A 19,666-nucleotide genomic window follows, 5' to 3' on the forward strand; every position below is an offset into this window, starting at 1 on the left:
TTGTTTTTGATATCAATTCCCTTTAGAGGTTGAGAATGAGGACTTGGCTCATCCAGGGCTGTGTGGGTACAGATGTCACTAGAGGAAAAGTCATAGCAAAGTTCCCCAAACACTTGGCTATCAAACTTCCAAGACAGCCTCACAGGTAGAGGAAATAAGACTTTGAGTCCCAGCCTATCTCCTACCAGCAAATTTCCCTCCCCAAACAGATGTCAGGGCCTCCTTTGAGTATTGGTTGGAGATTTAGGTCCTATTTCCACAAACCGGCACCCCAGGGGCTGCATCAACAGTCACAATACAAGGAAGTGTCTCAGGATAGCTATGTAAGGAATACGGATGCTCTGACCTCCTTGCTCAAAGTCTGGAACGATGTCAACCCTAATGGGATAGCATGGCTGCCACACTCCAGGGAATACACATGTCCCCATTCCCCTACCCCTCACACCCCATATATCCCAGACACACGGACACACTTGACTCGTGAAGTCTTAAATCGCTCCTAGAAACTGTGGCCTTGTCCACCTTCTCTGAGGCAGCTGGTAACAGAACACAGGGCCATCGTCAGGCCTAGCAAAAACTGCTCCCAGCCACCCTTCTCCTACCCAGGGAAGCAGAGGCCAAGTGCAGAGGCAGAACTGGGTCCCTTTCTGCAGGCGTACTTCTTGGCTTCTGAAATTCTCCTCATCCCATCGTTAGCCCTGCCTCAGAGTTCACTCCTTCACGCAGCTTTCCACACTTAAGCTGCTTAACTTTGCACTAATAACCTCTTAATTGCTGGGTTTCCAAAAGGCCTTCCAGAAATCCAGGGTGCAGACCCACCCACTTATGGGTCACAGACCACAGACGGCAGTTTCGGGGAGCAAGGACAGGGTACCTCCACCTAACTCCTGCTTGCCGCAAAGCTGTTGCTTTTATTTTTAATTTTATTGAAGAGGGTACCCAAGACACCACAATAAAATGACATTAACTGTAAAATTACATTATTAATTCTTTAATCTCACTTGAGGCTTCAAGCTGTTGCTATGTCCAATTACCCGTATAACCACCTGTCAGAATCCCAGTGCTATTTAACATTACCTCCAGGACAGCGGTGGGCCCGATGGTCCGTCAGCTCTGCCAGAGACTCAAAGTCCTGCTGACAGTGATCGCAGGTGTAAATTGACTCATCCTCCACGTCTTCATCGTCCTCATTCCTCTCCTCTTGACTTGTCACGCTGTTCCTGTCTTCCAGCACACGGCTGGTTTTTCGATCACACTCCGGCTCTCCTTCTAGGCCTCCTGCCAACAGGAAGAATACAGTCCATGTCAGCTGACGGGGTCTGGGGAAAGCATTGTAAAAGAAATCGCCCCGCATTTATGAAGATACATTTAATTACTCTACCTCCCAGGGTCCATTATCCTTGACACCTCTCAGTATATTAATATATGGGTTTTTGTAGCATGTGGTGCCATAATTCTCAGCTAGCTTATTTAATTCTTGGTGCAAATCTTCCAGAGGGATTTCCTGTCATCTTCCCTCTGTGCGTGGATACTGGGGGTCGTGACCCATCAGGGAGGTGAAAATGCCTTAGCATTTTGTCTCCTAAAAACTCAATTCTCTCACACACCTCTCCAGTGTTTTGATCAGCTATTCCTAATGTACAAGCTTTAAGTTTCCCCGAAAGCCCTGTGGTTTAGAGCTGAGAGATCTCTTAGCCAGACTAACCCTCCACACAACATGCCTGTCAATGTGGTGAGAGGCTGGCTCAGTTCTTTGTAAAGATGTCCTGATTCTGGAATCAAAGAAGCGCATGTGTTTGCAGGACCAAGGACAGTCAAATTGCTGCTTAAAAGGCACCTGAGCCCTCACTTGCACCCCAGTATCAGCCTAGAGAGTGAGAACCAGCCTTGGAATCATTTGACCAACTTCTTTAAAATAAAATACCAATTCTATGCTTGCTACTGCTGCTGCTACTGCTAAGTCACTTCAGTCATGTCCGACTCTGTGCGACCCCATAGACGGCAGCCCACCGGGCTCCTCCATCCATGGGATTTTCTAGGCAAGAGTACTGGAGTGGCTTGCCATTGCCTTCTCCGATTCTATGCTTAGCACCATGCAAACCAGTAGATAAACTGTACAGAAAACTGAATTCATGATTAATGATCATGATAACAATGCTTTGGCTTTGCATAGCATTCTGTGCATTTTCAAAGTAACAAATACACACATGTAGCCCCATTTCAGTCTTACACATCCCAGAGCTAAAGAGGGCTCAAGTGATCACCTGGCTCCACTCTGCCACCGCCCCTCCCTGCAGAGAGGGACAGCTTTGTTATTCCCCTTTCACAGGTAAGACACCTGGCCTCCAGCCAGGGGGCTGTAACATCCCTAGCCCCCGACAGATGTTGACCTTGACATCCTGACTCCTGCCCCATGCACTTCCCCACAGAGCAGACTCGATTGAGAGATAAACAGGGCCCAACAAGAACTTGTAAACTGAAGTGCAAAAAAATCCATGGCAAATATTACATACGAAATATATCAGTCATCCCAATAAATGTCAGTGGATTAAAATTGCCCATTAAAATACAGAGACTTGGAACCAAAAATCCAAGTGCCTGTCATCTCTTCCCACAGTCTGTTCTGGGAAACAGATCAACCTGTGCAGAAACTAGAGCTTATTTAAGCTAGAGAGAGAAATCTCTACTACATGTAAAGATATTGATGCAAACATATACTCATATGCAGAGGTGTGTGTATGTGTATGTGCATGTATGTGTGTGTGCGTGAGTGTGTGTGTATATTGCCCATAACATCACAGTTACAGAAAAGCCTTCGGCACACAGCCTTTAAACCCCCAAGGATTGGTCGCCAAAGGAAGAAAGAGGAACAAAGCAAAAAATGCATTCGATTTGAGGTGGAAGCCACAGTCCTACAAATATTTCAATTTAGAAATAGATAATGTTATAAGGGCTCCGTTTCTCCTGTCCACACAGAACGCGCACTTCCAAGCACCCGACATCGAGAACCTACAAACACAAATCAGCTCATTGGAGAGCCAGCTGCCGCCTTCCGTGGCGGGGAACGTGGCGTGACACGCCGCTTGGAGCTGCGCGGAGGCAGTAAAAATCAATGTTTCCATTTGTGGCCCATCAAAACATCTCTCTTCTTACCAATTAAGGGATGTACAATTTTTAGGTTCTTTTATTATCAGAACACGCCAACTCCCGGCAATACAGAAATCCCATTAAAAGCCAGGCAGCATATTTATCTCAGGAAATCTGATCTGCTGCTGCGGCGACGGCAAGAAATAGAAAGCAAAGAAATGAGAAATATCATTTGGAGCCTTCAATATTATAAGTCATCACACAGCCATGGTTACACAGTCAAGCGCCCATCTCTGAAATTCCTAGTTTACAGTCTCTTCCTTTAACAGAAAAAAATGTTCTGAAGGGGGAAAAAAAGAACCATAATTCCCACTTTATCTACTACACCAAGTCTCCAGATAATAAGTTACATTCAGCAGCATGCCGGTGCTACTTTACTTAACACACAGTTTAATAGACATATTTAAATTATCCCCTTGTTATATTTTTTTTGCCATATTTACTTGGCAGCACTTTCCATAATAGCTCATCTAATCCACAACTGGAACCACAAACATTACAATGCATTTGATCTCTTTAAATCTGGTACATCCTGTTGACTCAGGAGCAGATAAATCAGAATGTCAACTCGTGGGTTTTTATAAGGCAAAAACCCATAAAGTCATCCAAGAGTATAAATCTGTTTTAAGGAACTGTCACCTCCCCGCCGCTGTGTCCTAAATGGGAAGGCAAGGTGGCTGCATGGGAAGGGACAGGAGACGGGAGGTGAGCGACATGGGGACCTCATACACAGCCTGAAGAACTGTTAGAAGCAGGACTTCCCTGGAGACCCAGTCCCCGGGGGCCCCTCTGCTGCGTCAACAGAATCAAGACCTTGAGAGCAGGAAGCCCTCCATCCTGCTCGAAGGTTTACTCTGTAAGGCAATCTCGTGTGACCCAGCCTCTGAGCCTCACAATCGGGAAAAATGGTGTTATTTTTCCAGCTTTCCTCAGAAAACTGAGGCTCTGAGAGGCCACCCAGAGCCACATAAGAGACTGAACCTACAAGTTCTGACGTGGTGTCACGCGCCCTTCTCCAGGCCTGGACCCCAGACGCCCAAGGCCAGGAGACGAGAGCGCTGAGGCTGCCAGTGCCCCTGGGGCACCCTCTGGGTCTCTTCTTCCCAGGCCCACCCTCAGCAGCTGCTCAGAGAGCCCCTGGGGCCATCAGGAGCGGACCTGCCCTGCTCCCCTGACCCGGCCCTGGCTCCTCGGGGGCAGCCCTGCTGGCCCATGTCCCTCCCTCATCCAGCCAGAGGCCCCAGAGGGTCCTCACTGAGAGCTCACAGGGGACGCAGGGCCCAGCAGCCGCCATCAGCCCTCCCAAGCCCCCACCCCAAGGGCTGCCTCGGGTTTCCATCGTGGAAACCTTGAGCCTAAACTACAGTTGACCCCAGGTCCCTGCAACCCCCAGGGCCCCCAAAGCAAGGTCAGTACAGCTCATTTCTCTGCCCATCCCCACCCGGAGCTGAGAAGGACTTCCCAAAAATGGGCCGCTGGGCCTTTCCCTGCAGCCTCACCCAAGTTCTCTAGGGGACAGCCAAGGAAGGCCTAAACTACACAATTTCCAACAGGGCCCTCTCCCAGGGCCATGAGCTTGGGACAGAAAACAGAATCAGCACCATGCAGGCCGCCTTTCCCTCCATTGCCAAGAGTTCCCGACCTGCCGGGCACACACTGCACCTCGGCTAGCTCACAAGCGGGGTGTTTTCTTGTGCACACACCACCATCCTTCTGCCCAGGGGTCCACCCACAGCAGCGAGCATTACCAGCCGACCTGGTGCCCTATGAACTGGGCACCATCACAGCCCCATCTTCCAGCTGACGAAACTGGGACTCTGGGAGATGATGATGCTTCACCAAGGCCACAGGGGCAGATTTCAAAGACAGCTGTTATTGTTGTTGTTCAGTCGCTATGTCACGTTCAACTCTTTGCGACACCATGGACCTTCCAATAAGTCAGTTCTTCACATCAGGTCGCCAAACTATTGGAGCTTCAGCTTCAGCATCAGTCCTTCCAGTGAATATTCAGGGTTGGCTTGATCTCCGTGCTATCCAAGAGACTCTCAAGAGTCTTCTCCAGCTGTGCCTGATTCTTAACCACTCCACAAATGGTCTCCCCCCAGCAGAACCTCAGTGGAAAAGTGAGTCTCAGTGTCAAGGAACCGTCCTACCCTCCAGAGTCACCTGCAGGGTCCTGTTCGCGGCCCCCAAGGCCCAGCAAAGGTTCTGGTTGTTTCCAATGGTTTCAACAGCCACATAGCTTTGTTCCATCCCTTAACTTCAAGTGTATTTAGCCAAGGGCTTCACACTCCTGCTCCGCTGTAACTCTTTACCCACCTCACTCCCCACGGGCCTGAGTATCAAGGCCACTCAGATCCCCATCATCCATTCCCCAAGTTCCCCTTTCCTTCCCTGTCAGCACACTTAGCTCCAACTTCTCTCACAGGCTGATTTTTCACTCTCCGCCTCCCATGGCAGCTGCACTTGTCCTGGACGGCAGCAACGACTCCCATCCCATGTGCTACTATGGAGGAAGACCTTGCCCTCTCCCATCAAAAAGAGGGACCCAGGGTTTCCCTGGTGACTCAGTGGGCAAGAATCCACCTACCAAGGCAGGAGACACGGGTTCAATCCCTGATTCTGGAAGACCCCACATGCCGCGGAGCAACTAAGCCCGTGCACCGCAACTACTGAGCCTGTACTCTAGAGCCCAGGAGTCACGACTACCAAAGCCCACGTGCCCTAGAGCCCATGTTCCCCAACAAGAGAAGCCACCGCCACGAGAAGCCCATGCACCTCAACTAGAGACTAGCCCCCACTCGCCGCAACTAGAGAAAAGTCCATGCAGCATTTAGCACAGCCGAAAATAAATAAATAAATAAATAAAAAAGAAGAAGCGGGATTGACGTCCCCTCCACAATTCCCCTCTGGCCCAGCTGGCCTTGGCGGCTCCTCCAAATGCTAGAATGCCACAGAAACTAGAATGCAGCCTCCCCTGGGCCTCCTGAGAGCCCAGCTAACCTACCAGGAGAAGCCAAAGCCTCATGAAGAAAGGGTGGGTGCTCCAGGCTGCCAGCACCCACTGCCAGTCCCGGGAATGAAGCATCTTGGACACCTAGCCCAGACAAGCCTTCAGAAGGCAGCAGCCCCAAGAGCCCCATGACTACAATCATATAACAACTGTACGAAGTGAAAGCACCAGCCAAGCCCAGTCACCCACAGAACTGTGTGCAGTAGTAACTGTTGCTTTAGGTCATTGAGTTTGGGGGTACCTTGTGACATAGCCATTGATAGCTGCAACACGTCCCCATAAGCTCATGAGGGCAGGAGCTCTGTCGGTTTCGCTAGGTACTATCTCCCCAGCTCCTAGTACAGACACATAGTAGGCACTCAGTAAGTGGTGAATGAATGAATGAATTGATTTCAAAGAAACAAGACTCTGAATGTCAATACAGATAGAAACAAGGGAAGAGGAAGTGGTTACAGGGCTGTTTATTGTGTGGTAAGTATTGAGTTCAATCATATGAAGTTGCCATCTTTGTGGGTCAAAAATGCCAAATATTGGCAATCTCAAATGGTTCAACCTAACATATGATGGGACCAATCTGTTCTGCCAACTTCTTCAAAGCAAGAGGAAGATGGTACACCTACACAGGCTAATCCCTCTACACCACACCAGTCCCTGAGTCCAAGATATGGGCTTGGGGAACCTTCTATGAGCAAAGAGCGGCAGTAACAAAACACTCCATCTTTGCTGCCTATGATGAGAGAATAGTGCATTTCCCCACCCAAGCCAGGTGCTGCCTCCCCTGGCACCCTGAGTGATGGTGGTCACCTCAGGTACCTTCTACCTTCGCATCTTCCCATTCCATCATCACAGTAAGCCTATGGGGGAGATATAGTTGATATCTCCCCTCTCCAGAGGGGGAAGCCAAGGCTCAGGACCACACACAATCACGTACACTGGGAAGGGCAGAGCCTGGACTCGAACTCAGGTCTTCTGCCTATAATCTTGACTCTTAACCACTACACGGGAGGGCAAAAAAGAGACTGCCTGCGAAAGCGCTGAGCAGGAGACAGCTGGCTGAGTCCCCTGCCAGAAAAAGGGAAAGGGGAGAGGCCCCGGGGGGCCAGGCTGCCCACAGGCTGCCAGGTCTGGGAACAGGACTTTTCCTACCTTCTCAGCCAGGCTTCTCGAGCTCATGAGTCAGGACTGTCAGGGCCTCAGCGCTCCCCAGGGCCAGCCGAGAGAGGCTCAGCCTGAGAACGCCCGTGAGGGTCTCTTCCCTCTGGCCCCAGTCCCCGCCAGCACAAGAGTCAGAAAGAACCTCAGCAACAACGCTGCCTCTTCTCCTTCCTGGGACCGACTGCGGGGAACAACCCACCATCAAGGGTCCTGGGCACCCTGAAAGCCAACCAGGGGCCACTGAGGGTCCCGCCTCAGGGGTCCCAGGGCCAAGGACTCACCCAATGGAGGCGGAAGGCCAGGAGCAGCCCCCACATGCCCAGGATACAGAAAACAAGGGAATCACACCCGTTCATCTCTGCTCTCCTTCATCCACCTGAGACACGTTGATTAGGCAGCTACTGTGGGTCAGGCATAACAAACATGTATTTGCAACAACATACAGTCTCTTTCATCTCAGTGGCCTCAAAGCCATATAATGCCTGGCACAGAAAAGATAGTTAATCAACATGAGGTGGGTGAAAGAGTGCCCAGTGAAGAAATGGAATGCCCGAGGGGAGGTATAGGTGGTTAAGAGCTGCAGCCTGGGCTGGGGCCACTCAGCACCCCGGGTTCCAGTCTTGACTCTAGGACCACCCACTTCAGCCCATGAGTGACTCTGACTCTGTCACTTGTCCCATCCAAGGCTGAGTCCCTACGTGTCAATAAGCCTGATCGTGATGGACACGGTCCTCTCCTGCTTCACAAGGTGGAGATGAACGAACGGCCATTGATTTGAGAAGACTTGCGCCTATAGCTACACACAGATACAGGTAAGCCAAGAGCCCTGCAGGGTTCTGAGGAGCTCAGAGGAGGCTGGAGCAGGAGCAGATGGGCAGAGGAAGATGTGGGCAAAACTGCAAGACAAGGGTGCCAGGGAGGGGCAAAGAGGGGTGTGAGGGCCAGGATGGTGCCCCATGAGAGTGGGAGGCGGAGAGTCATCCCTGGAGGCCAGCCTCCCCATCTCCTACCCGAATCAGACCTGGACAGGAGACCACACCACCCATCTCTGTGGAAATCAGCAGACGGTGAATTCTAGGCATGTCCAGGGCTTGACGAGAAAACCCAACTGCACAGGGAGCACCAGGAGCGCAAGTGTAGAGGAATCAGCAGGGCAGAGGCAACCATGCTGTTCCTGCAGAAAGATGGTTATGAAGCAACGACACACACGAGCAGCAGAGAGCTGGAGTCATGTTCCAGGGCCTGATGGGATGATAGAAAAACAACAGAAAGAATTCCAGACTTTGGAGCCAGCATTTCTGGGTTCAAATCCACAGGCATCACTTCATAGCTGGGAGACCTTGGATAAGTCACTTGCCCTCTGAGAAAAATTTTAATAACGTTACTGTTTTAACGAGATAGTATATACAAAGCCTGGCACCCGGCTCACAAGGAAGCTTGCGAAAACAGTAGCCACAGTTACTGTCTTATTTTGCTGTCATCATTCAAACACAGGCAGCATCACTGTTCAGACAGGAGGGTAGAGACACCATGCCACACGAGACTCTGGAAGGAGACCTCACAGGCTCCTGAGGGTGGAGAATGTCAGGGTACATGCCCCATGGAAGACACAAAAATGTCCAAAAGAATCCACTGCACCAGGAGAGGAAAGTCCTGGCCTTGAGTCCAGGCTCCCCCACTCCACGCTGTGTGACCCTGAGTAAATGACAAGCCCACCTCCTCCAGGAAACAGCGTGACCTCTGCCGAGGGTCTGCCCCAGGGGCAGGCAATGTGTACGTGTTTACAATTCACACGCCCGCTTGTCCTGCGCTCTCCCCCTGTACGCCGTTCAGGAGCCTCCAGACAGACTTCACAGTCCAGGCAGGTGTCTACCACTTCCAAAGTGTTTATCCTGGAGCAACATTTTCCTTTAATAGCAAACACAGGCTCCGTCCTAACAGCCCGTTATGTTTCCTACAAACAGTTTCCCTGGCAGCATGTTTCCTGAGGGCCAGCGTGGGAGGAAGCACTTTCGGAACCTGGGCAAGAGGTCAAACCCCTGGCTGAACCTCAGCTCGGCGCTTGGGCCCGGCTTTTAGAGAAGGACACGTCTCCGTGAACACTTTCTCACGCACGCCTGGGCGGGTGGGACGAAGAAATGGAGGAACTGGGCCGGGGCTGGGCAAGGAGCCTGCCAACCGCAATTAGACACTCTGCTTGTGCATCCGCTGCTGGCCCCAAATTCCACAAAGCAGCCACTATTTATCTTCAGGTTTAGAATATTTGCAGTGCAGGCAGCAGGGTAACATTTAACACTCAGCCTAAAGGGTCCCCTTGACAGCAGAGCTGTAGGCAAATATTTTAACACATAATTTGCTGTCCAAGTTCCACTTCTTAAATAAGGAAGCAACTTCCACAGGCTGTCTTAGGGGTTCGGGGGGAGTGCCTATCACTCCCTTCTCATGTTGATGGCTCTGCGGATGGGCTTTCAAAGCCACGGTCAGTGAGACACTGAACCTGAGGCTGCACCACACAAGCCAGAATGGTCCATCCTGGCTGATGATGCCAGATTGGGTACAGGGCCCCCCTCTCCACAGGCCCGCAGTTGACCAGGAAAATGACAAGAACCTTCCAGAGAACGTCTCTCTAGTGGACAGGAATTCTAGAAGCCAAGGCCAAAGTGTGATGGCAAAATGTAATAGCACTCACTTTTGTCAGACCAGGCCTTCCGATTAATTTGCATCCTTCACCCCTTGACCCATGTCCCCATAAGGGAGATATAACATTAGACCTTTTTTATAGAGGGCAAAACCAAGGCTCAGATGGCTCAGACAGCTCACTCTGTCACTCAGATTATGAGTGGGCCTAAGCTGACAACTCCAAGGCCCCCACCTTTACACAAACGAGTAGAATGGGCTGAGGGAGTCTACGGGGAGACTATACACCCACCCAAGGAGGTGGTCCCTGCTCAAATCATCTACAAAATCACCATACAGAAAAGTGAGGCTCAGTACAGACATTATTTGTTCTTTTTTAAAAGAAAAACAATTAAGAAATCTGTATTTTTTGTGACGTTTCTGGACTTTTGAATGTTGACTTCAAATTTTAAGAAATCAGGTGTGGATGAAACAATAGGCCTTGGAGGGCTGGAGGTAACCTGGGTGGGGGTGGTGGGGGGGTCTTTGCCGTGGGACACACCCATCAAGAGTCTCTGGGGCCCCTTACCCAGACAGGAAGTTTAGCTGTGCAATAATCAAAGTGCCCCTTTCTTTGGAGATTTAGGGCTGGGTTCAAGTTCCTCCCTGCATGGCTCTGGTTGCTTATACTTCTAGACTTTGGTTTCCTTGCCTAAAAATGAAGATTTCACTCCCTGAAGTTCTGATTGGAAAAGCCTCCTCTGAGGACTATCATTCAGATGACCTTGCCCCAGGTCTCTGCCACCCAAGCCGCGGTGAGCAATAAGGTCCCCCCAGACTGGAGCCATTATCAGACACAAATTCTCCACATCTCAGTCAGTCAACGAACATTCTTCTGAGCACCTCCTATGTGCTAGCCACGGCTCCAGGCACTGTAGATGCACCAAAGAACAAAGCGAAGTTGCTCATGCTGCTGAGGCTGACATTGGGTTACGAGCACCTTGCCATGTGTGGGCACATCCTGCTGAACAAAAGCATGATTCTCCCCTCCCAAGTGCCTAGCTCAAGCCATAAAGGCAGAGAGAGATGGCAGCTTTCTCCGCGCCCGGCTCCCAGCTACGATGGGTAACGAAGGAGCGGAAAGAAAAGATGATGGATGGGAGGGAGGGAAGGCAGGAGGAGGGGAGAGAAGCAAACACCCCCACCAAAAAGGAAAAAAAAAAAATTATATTTTTCTAGTCAGTCCTGAACAGTGTCGCTCCTCCGAGCCTCACAATCTTAATAAAACTGATCTCGCCGCATGCAGTAATGAAGAACAGTCGGACAAAGCCACCCTGGAACCATGAAAATTGTACGCTGTTACCGCCTTGTGACCTCCTGAGGCTGTGACCACACTGCCCTCTCCTTGCTGTCATGTTTTGTCTCCGACGGCTGCTGGGAAGGAGAAGATGGAGAAGCGAACCAGAGGTAGGCAGTGGAGGGCAGCCGTGGGGTGGCATGGGGAGCTCGATAAATCCAGCTAATCTGCGGCCAGCACTGAGGCCTGGCGCTCCTAATTGCCCCTGGTCCAGGAGCAGCGCTCAGGGTGAGGATGCTGGGGCGCACATCACCCCCGGAGGGCCACGGCAGAAAGAGGAGCCCTGTGGGGGTGGAGAAGGGGCCGGGGACCAAAGCATACCCCCAGGCAGGGCTGAGTAAGAGTGGCTCAGGGCCAAAGGCAAACGCAAACAGTGCAGATGAAGGCCACAGCCCCCAGCCCATGCCAGGGTCGCTCGGGACACCGGCAGGTCCCACCCTCTCTGGCCTCATGGCTCCATCTGCCCATGAAGGCATGGGCCATGGAGCAGCTGCTTTTAAAGCAGGGCACCTTAGTGACTCCTTGCTGGACCAGGGGCAGGCCCGAGGGCAGAATGCCAAGGGTCACCTCCACACCAAGGAAGCCCTCCTCTGATGTAGACCCTGGGGTACCACTGAGCAAGAAGTGGGCAAAAGTCCACCCTCACAACTCCTCTTCGCTGCCCATGGCTCAGCCCAAGGAATCTTCACCCCACAGGGTTGGCCCCACATGGTGTTCTGGGTGCTCGCCAGGCACCCCTTTTTCTCGCTCTTACCACAGCAGCCCTGGTCCTTCTCTCAGAGAACATCCCGCTGTCCGAGTGCCAGTGAGCCGGCTCCGTGCAGGCAGGATCAGCGTCGGTTTTGCTCATCCGGCTCCCTTCCCCCACCGAGCCCTCAGTATAGAGCCTGGCGCACAACAGGTGCTCAATAAACGTCTATGAGCCCAGCAGTTTGAAACGGCCCTTCCCACCCTAACACTTAAAGGTCCAGCCATGGGTCTGGACATCTCTGGGCAAACTGGAGACAGTGGGAACAAAGACAGAAAGCCGGCCCAGGGCTCTGGGAGTAGGAAGGACTCGCTGCCCTTGGTCCTCAGGAGCCGCTGCTGGAACCCTCCAGCCCAGGGTCTCCCGGTCCAGCCGCCTCCCGCACCCAGGGCCTGGGAGGCCAGGAGCCCAGGAGCCTCCAGCCACAGCGGAGAAGCTGTGCAGAGCCTTTAAAAATTAGCGGTCGGCGGGGCATGGAGACGGCCTGGTGTGTGGTGCGTCCCGGGGAACACTGAAGTGGCGTCTGGAGAGAAGGGAGCATGTCTGATGGAGTTGTTTCACCGCGTTGTGTCTGCTGAGGGAGAAGCGGGGGCCAGGGCGGGCCACAGCCAGCTCCCCAAAAGCGGCTTCCACAGAGCGCCCCCACCCCGCGCCGGAGCGCGGAGGCCCCGCCCCCTGCAAGACCCTTCACTCCACTTCACTGCATCTGCCCGCGCTAGCCCGCCTGCTTTCTGCCCGCTTCCCTCCAGCCTCCGGGAGGGTGCCCAGTCCCACAAGTGGACTCTGAGGCATCCCGGAAGCCTCCAGAAATCTAAACCTGTGCTCAGCTGACAGGACAAAGCCAACAGCCTACACAGAGCATTGGAGGGACCTCAGAGAAAGCCCCGCCATCCCTCAGGCGGGAGCCCCCTCCCAGGGGATGGATTTAAGCGGCGAGTGGGCCGGATCTACACCCGCCAATCAGAGCAAGGGCTGCATGGAGCCCCGGAGGAGCGCAGACCTGGAGAGGATTAGCCACAGATCAAAGGTCAAGTGGGCAGCGCAAAGGAAACTTCCAGACCCACCCCAGGGGCCCGGTGGCCTCCTCGGATGGCCAATATCCGCGTGATCTATATGCGCACGCACACCCACACTCCGCACGGCCACCACCCCCGGCTCATCCTCAAACCGTCACTTAACTCGGATTTCAAACTGCTCGCGATGTTCTTTAGTCAACATGAGGCAGAAACCTTTTATTAAATGCTGCTAATTTTTTATTGATCACACTGTGAATCATTTCATTTTCCATTACCACAAACGTCTCCTATCAGAGCTCCACGATTACGCTTCTTTATTCAGTCTCAAGCAACTTGTCACTTTTAATCAGGTTGCTGGTTTCAGTATTGCTCAAAAATTAGAAAGTGGGATCTCTGTATCATGACTGCTTTTGTTTTAAAAAAAAAAAAAAAGGTTTCCATACAGGAAGGGTTATTATACTTGGAATAAATATCCATGAGTCAAATTCAAATGAAATTCCTCCCTGACTCTAACCAATTTTAGCATTTGCTTTTATAATTTTTTTAGGTTTATTTTCACGGAAAGACTATTCATAATTATTGCTCGTACTCTCCCCAAACACTTATGTTACTAAAGTGTGAAATGTCTTCTAACACAAAGACAGATCTCTGGGAAGTAATTACAGAAATGCATTCAGGGGCAATAATTCTATATTAGCTGTCAGCAGCAGACATCCTCTGAAAGGCACTTGTTATGAAGGAATTATTTGTGTAACCATTGAAGGCATGGCAGGCAAGCCCACACTGAAAGGCTGCGCCCGACCAGAAGCTTGGGCTCCCTCATCAAGGGTCAAATTAAGTTTAAATCATTACCTTGAAGCCAAGCAAACGCGTACCTGACTGTCTATTGTGGAGACGTTTTTTGAGACGCACTCAAGCGCAACGTGGTCTTCCCAGACCCAGCGTGGTGCAATTACCCTGAGTCTCAAAAGGATTCTGCCAGGAGCCTGTCACAATAGGGAGAGAGGAGGTGGCAGGGTGTCTGTTAAATGCTAACTCATGTCACCAAACAGAATTCTCAAGAATTATAAATTGCCGAGATGCCTCGCAGCTGACCCCCTCACGTTAAGAAGAGCCCAGAATATTATCAGGAAAGTGTAAGAATTTGCATCGAAGGCAGGAAAGGACTCTCTGTGGGGAGTCCACAGGGATGAAGCTGAGGACACCCAGTGGAGTACCTCCTCCCACCACTGAATTTACAACTGGGGTCTGGGTGGCGAACGCAGATCCCTCTAGGGTGGAGAAGTAAGGAGGGCTCATGGGTGCAGCATTGGAGGGGACCAAGGAGGAGCCTACACTGTTGTTTGGGCTTTACGCCCAACTCTTGGCATGACCCTGGGCCAGTCCAGTCACCTCCCTTCTCTGAGCCTCAGTTTCCCCATCTGTAACACCATCCTGCATCAACACTGTGTGCAGCATATTAACTGAGTGACTAGAAACAAAGAAGCTGCAGCCTTACCCCCGTCCTGTTCAGGGCCTGGTTCTCCCACCTGTGAAATGGCGAGACTGAGTCTGGAGCCACTGAAGGAGCCACCTGACCTCTGAGTGTGGGGATAAAGAATGGGGAGGAGAGCAGAGTGTCTTCCCAGTTTGCTGGGTCCCACAGACACCTCGGGGGATTGCTGAGACCCTGGAATCTCAGCTTCCCCATCTTTAAAAAGGAAACACTGAAGATCACTGCCCTGGGCTGTGCTCAGAAATCAAAGAGTGAAATACAAACCGAGGCTTCTTCAATCTGCTTGCCCACTGTCGCTGCCAAAGAGACAGGTGCTTTCTAAGAAAACTCAGGGCAAAAGGCAAAGGAACTACCTTCCCCTAACACCATGGGGCCAAGCTACCCTGGGCAGTGCCGACAGCTCTCCTGCCCCCAGCCATAGCACCCTGATCTTCCATGGGGCCAACCCTCCCTAACTCCCACTCTGAGGCTCACTTGGGGCTGGTCTCGCCTCCAAGCTCCATCCAAGGATGGACGTGTGACCCAAGTGGGGCTACTGAGACACAGTTCAAGACATTTTCTGGAACCACTGGGAGAGCAGTTACCTGCAGTGTTAGAATGGGGGCAAGCAGAGCTGAGAGATGGAGAGAGGGAGCAAATGGTGTTTGAGACATGCCCCGTGACCCAGTCATTTCACATCAAGGTTTTACCTGCTAGAAAACTGTACCTGAGAGTTAACTGTGAGAATATCCACCCCAGAATTCTTTGTAATAGCCACACACACACACACACAATCAGACCACATCTACATTTCCATGAATAAGAGATGAATAGATAAACAGTGGTACATTCGCAGAGTGGACACCACGCAGCAATTAAAACCAATAAAACAGAGCTACACATATGAACAAGGATTAATCTCCCAAACATAACAGAGACAGAACGCAAGTTGCAAAAGATAAACTGTGGTGATACGATAAAATACAACATTTTAGAATATCTATAGAACATTTACAGAACATCTAAAACATATATAGCAACAGTATCGATATACCATCCATATGTTTTTCAAGAAGAAAGACAAATACAGAAATGATAAATGCCAGGCCCTGTGGGGAGAAAGAGAAAGATGACTGGGGGCTTCACTGGATGAACGGAGCTCTGTTTCTCTTGCTGAAGGGTACTTGAGTGGTCATCATTCTCTTTTATGTATCTGAACTATTTCATGATAGAAAAAACTATCATTGAGCCACTAAAAATGTTTAAAAGAGGAGATGGTGAATGAATTGGGGAGTCACAAGGAAGCACTGAATTTTAGATGGAGAAGCCTTCAGAGAAAGGACAGGAAAGCCCAGGTTTTTTGAATTTAAGACTCAAGGTACTGTTCCAAGGCCACGTGGTAAATTGGTGGCAGAGCCAGGGCTAGTCCTCAGGTCCCCAGATTCTACCTCATCCCTGGGCTCCGCCCCCTTCATCCAGTGTGACAGGGGTGGAGAGGGAGGAGAGAAGGGAGTTTCTGGCTTGAGAAAATAAATGGTACCCCACGACTTGGTACCAGAGCACGAATTTCTGTTTTGTTCACTGCAGAATCCCCAGCAATTAGAACAGTGTCTGGCACATATTAGGTACACAGTAACAACCACATGTGCCAAATGGGTGGATGGATGGATGGATGGATATATGGATGAATACAAACTGAGATGAACCGAAGTCATGTACATCCACTCCTTAGAGCAGACCCTCCTGGACAGAATCCCTTTGCCGTACCACACCATGGCAGTCATTTTTAAGCAAATGCTGATTTTCCACCTTCGTGTCTTAAAAAAAAAAAAATCAATGCTTCAACTCTGACTTCTCACCAATTTTCTGACCCTCCCGTGGGCAGGCTGAGATTGTGAGTCACGGCTGAGTCTGGAAAGCCACCTTGGAGAGATGAGAATGAAAACCAGTCTAATTTAAGGAGGAGCCAGGTACTGCCTAAAATGCATCCCTTCCCTCCCCCCTCTTCCATGAATGCACATTGAATGGAAAAAATTACTCAAACTCTCTCTGCTGGAGAGCGTCTGATGGCTGGGCCGACCAAAAGGAACCGGTTGCTAAGAAATCACACCGGGCGACGTCAGATGATCACTTGCTACAGGCAAGATATGGCCAGGGTCAGAGTCCAAAACAGTTTCTGGAAATCTTTCCAGCAAAAATCCCCTTTTCTGCACAGGGAGGGCAGGAAAAGGAGCCATCTTGTTGGGGACCTTCTGTGACACCTACCCTATGAGGTACGGACTCGGCGGCCTCAGTTACAGATAAGGAAACGGAGACACAGAGAGGGCGAGGTCACACAGCCAGAGGGTGACATAGCAGGGATCCTAGTCTCCAAGAAGCTCCTGCCGAGCACAGACCTGCTTCCCAGCATGCTGGGTCTGGGCTCCCCTGGGTTCACTCCTCTGGTGCACAAATTGCTGAACACAGAAGCCCAAGCCACTTGGAGAACACCGAGCTCCGAGATGCCATCCCATCTCCGCCACATTAAATAAAGAGACGAGGACTTCCCTGGTAATCCAGTGGTAAAGAATCCACCTGCCAGGGCAGGAGACACGAGTTGAATCCTTGGTCCGGGAAGATCCCACATGCTGAAGGGCAGCTAAGCCCGTGCGCCACGACTACTGAGTCCGAATTCTAGAGCCTGTGCTCTGAAAGAAGAGAAGCCACTGCAGTGAGAAGCCCGTGCACCGCAACTAGAGACTAGCCCCCACTCGCCACAACTGGAGAGAGCGGGAGCGCAGCAACAAAGACCCAGAGCAGCGAAAAATAAATACATAAAATTAATTTTAAATAAAGAGATGAGGCAGGTGCAATGTCACCTCCTTACCAAGCCAAGGTACTACCCCAGAAGGGCAGTAGCAACAAGATCCACTAAAGGCAGGGGGCCCAGGGAGTGAGGTCCCATGGGAGACCCCAACTACAAAGGGCACAGGGGCCCCGGGTGGAGGCAAGAAAGACTGAGGCCGGCCCAGAAATGCCCAAGCTGGGTGTTCTGTCCATATTTCCAACAGAAATCCACAATGCCTGCCTGGGGGACTGGCTGGCCACGTGTCAGACCAGCCAGTGGTCCCACCTACCTTTCTCCCTGGGTCTGTTTCTGTGTTTCTGAATATCTTTCTTTTCCACAAAATGAGCTTTTACTATTATCTCTGAGCACAGAGATAACTGCGATGAGGGTCACACAGAAAAGTACAAGGAAAATAGGAAAAATCACCTGAAATCTCACACGCAGACGTTTGCGCTGTGACCACTTTGATGAACAAGATCGCGTATTTCCGTACTCACGCAGCAATATAAGAGTGGGATCTTGAGCCGAACGCCCGCTTGGAACCTTTTTGCACTTTGTGCCGAGATCCTCTCTTCCAGGGACCACTTCTTTGAGTCTGCCTCTACAGCTTCGTCTAGAGGGAAATCTCACAGTCCCCAGCTTCTCGGTACGTGGAAACAGGTCCCGGTAAAGAAGTGGGGAGAGGTGGGCTTATTTTGTCTTGGAAAATTTCCTTGCTCTGAAAATGGGTTTAGCCTGAAGTCTTCGGGTTAACAGCAGAGTTTCTGGAGATGCGGGTGAAAGGGCCACCTGGGCCAGCATCGCCTGGAGGGGGATCCCAGATGATATACCAGCCACCCCTCTCTGAATATGAGGCCTGGAAATCTGTGCCTAACAAGCCTCTGTATGCCGCCCCGCTAGATACTCTCCTAATGTCTTTTAAATAGAATGGAAGTAATATTGATTCGCTAACACAGTCTTTCAATCACCACACTGGACCAAAGGCCGACCATGACTCTTAAGAAAAAGAACTTACTCAGTGCAGCAACACTGAGACTGAGAGTCGGGGTGCTCCCCAGCGCCCAGCCCTCCTCTCTCCACACCATCTAGGCCCGCCACTACCCGCCGTACCTGTGCAGAGGACAGTGGCTGTGCGCTGCCGAGTTTGGGCAGCTGACCTTGAAAGGAACGGTGCCCTCAGCCTGTAAGCCTGTGTTGTGGCCCACGAGCCCCGTCTCTGGGTGTCACTCATGTGTGTGCCCACACACACACACACACTCATACACACTGACCATCACACTCCTGCCTAGGAGGGGTGGAGTCGGCGCCTTTTCCTACACCCACTGATCCCAGGGAAAGTCTAGGAAATTCCCATTCTGGGAATTCTCAGTTGGCGGCTTCCTTTCTTCTCTTTACCAAATAGAAAGAGGAGATTTTTCCCTTTCTCGTCACGAAATCAGGATGCTTCCTGGGTTTCGTCACTAATGGCTAAGCATGGGACCCAAGTCATTCCCACCCTCCAAAGGCCAAGCCACAAGGGCTTCCAGGAAGGCCCTCATTCTTCTGCCCTTGGAGGAGCCCAGGTAGGGAAGTGAGCTGGATGCTTCTGGGAAACAGGCCCCCTGGGAGACACCTTCCCCTCTGTCTGCCAGCTGCCGGCTCTGAATCACAGAAGATAGTCACAGGAAGGAGGGTCAAAGCCCCCAGTGTGGCCTCATACTCCTTTCCAGAAGAGAGACACAAGGGCATTTAAGACACATCCACTTATTTCCAAAACACTTACCAAGATCCACGACACACCAGGGACTGTCCTAGGACACAGTGGGAACGGAGGCGGGCAGACCCTCTTGGGGAGTTTACCCTCTCATCAGGGAGAAAGACAGCAGATACACAGAGAAACAAAGTCAGGACTTTGAAGGAAATAAAACAGGTGACGGGGCAGGGACTAGAGGAGGCCAGCTTTAGCCAGGGTGGCAGGGAGGGCCCCTCTGCAGGGGACATGAGCTGAGCTCTGGAGGACCAGAAGGAACCAGCCCATCGAAACGTGGAAAAGGGCAAGGAGAGTGAGCACCAAGGATTCTGATGAAGCATCGGGTCCATTCCAAGAAGCAAGAGGACGTCAGTGGACCTACAGTGGAAGCAGGCAGCTCAGCGTTGGGCCTGAGGAAGGCACAGGACAGCCATCAAATCCTAACTCAGACCAAGACTGGAGGGAGCCCAGAGTCAGTGTGAGTCCCTTGATTCAAAGCAAACGTGAGAAATCCAGAGTGGATTCAGATTGAATGAAGGTGATCATGTACAAATTAAAGATCGTGTGAGAGCCTCCGGACTAAT

General features: G+C 51.2%; 1 protein-coding gene across 2 annotated transcripts in view; it reads right to left on the reverse strand.

Annotated features, from left to right (window-relative positions):
• ZNF423 (zinc finger protein 423) overlaps positions 1-19,666 on the reverse strand; it is a 345,767-nt gene that overhangs the window by 237,351 nt on the left and 88,750 nt on the right. For both annotated transcript variants that reach the window (XM_061387117.1, XM_061387119.1), the window contains exon 3: positions 1,078-1,278. In XM_061387117.1, coding sequence (XP_061243101.1) covers positions 1,078-1,278 — 201 coding nt within the window. The remainder of the gene's footprint in view (positions 1-1,077; positions 1,279-19,666) is intronic.

Source organism: Bos javanicus, chromosome 18 (genome assembly GCF_032452875.1).
Source record: "Bos javanicus breed banteng chromosome 18, ARS-OSU_banteng_1.0, whole genome shotgun sequence".
Lineage (NCBI taxonomy): Eukaryota > Metazoa > Chordata > Mammalia > Artiodactyla > Bovidae > Bos > Bos javanicus.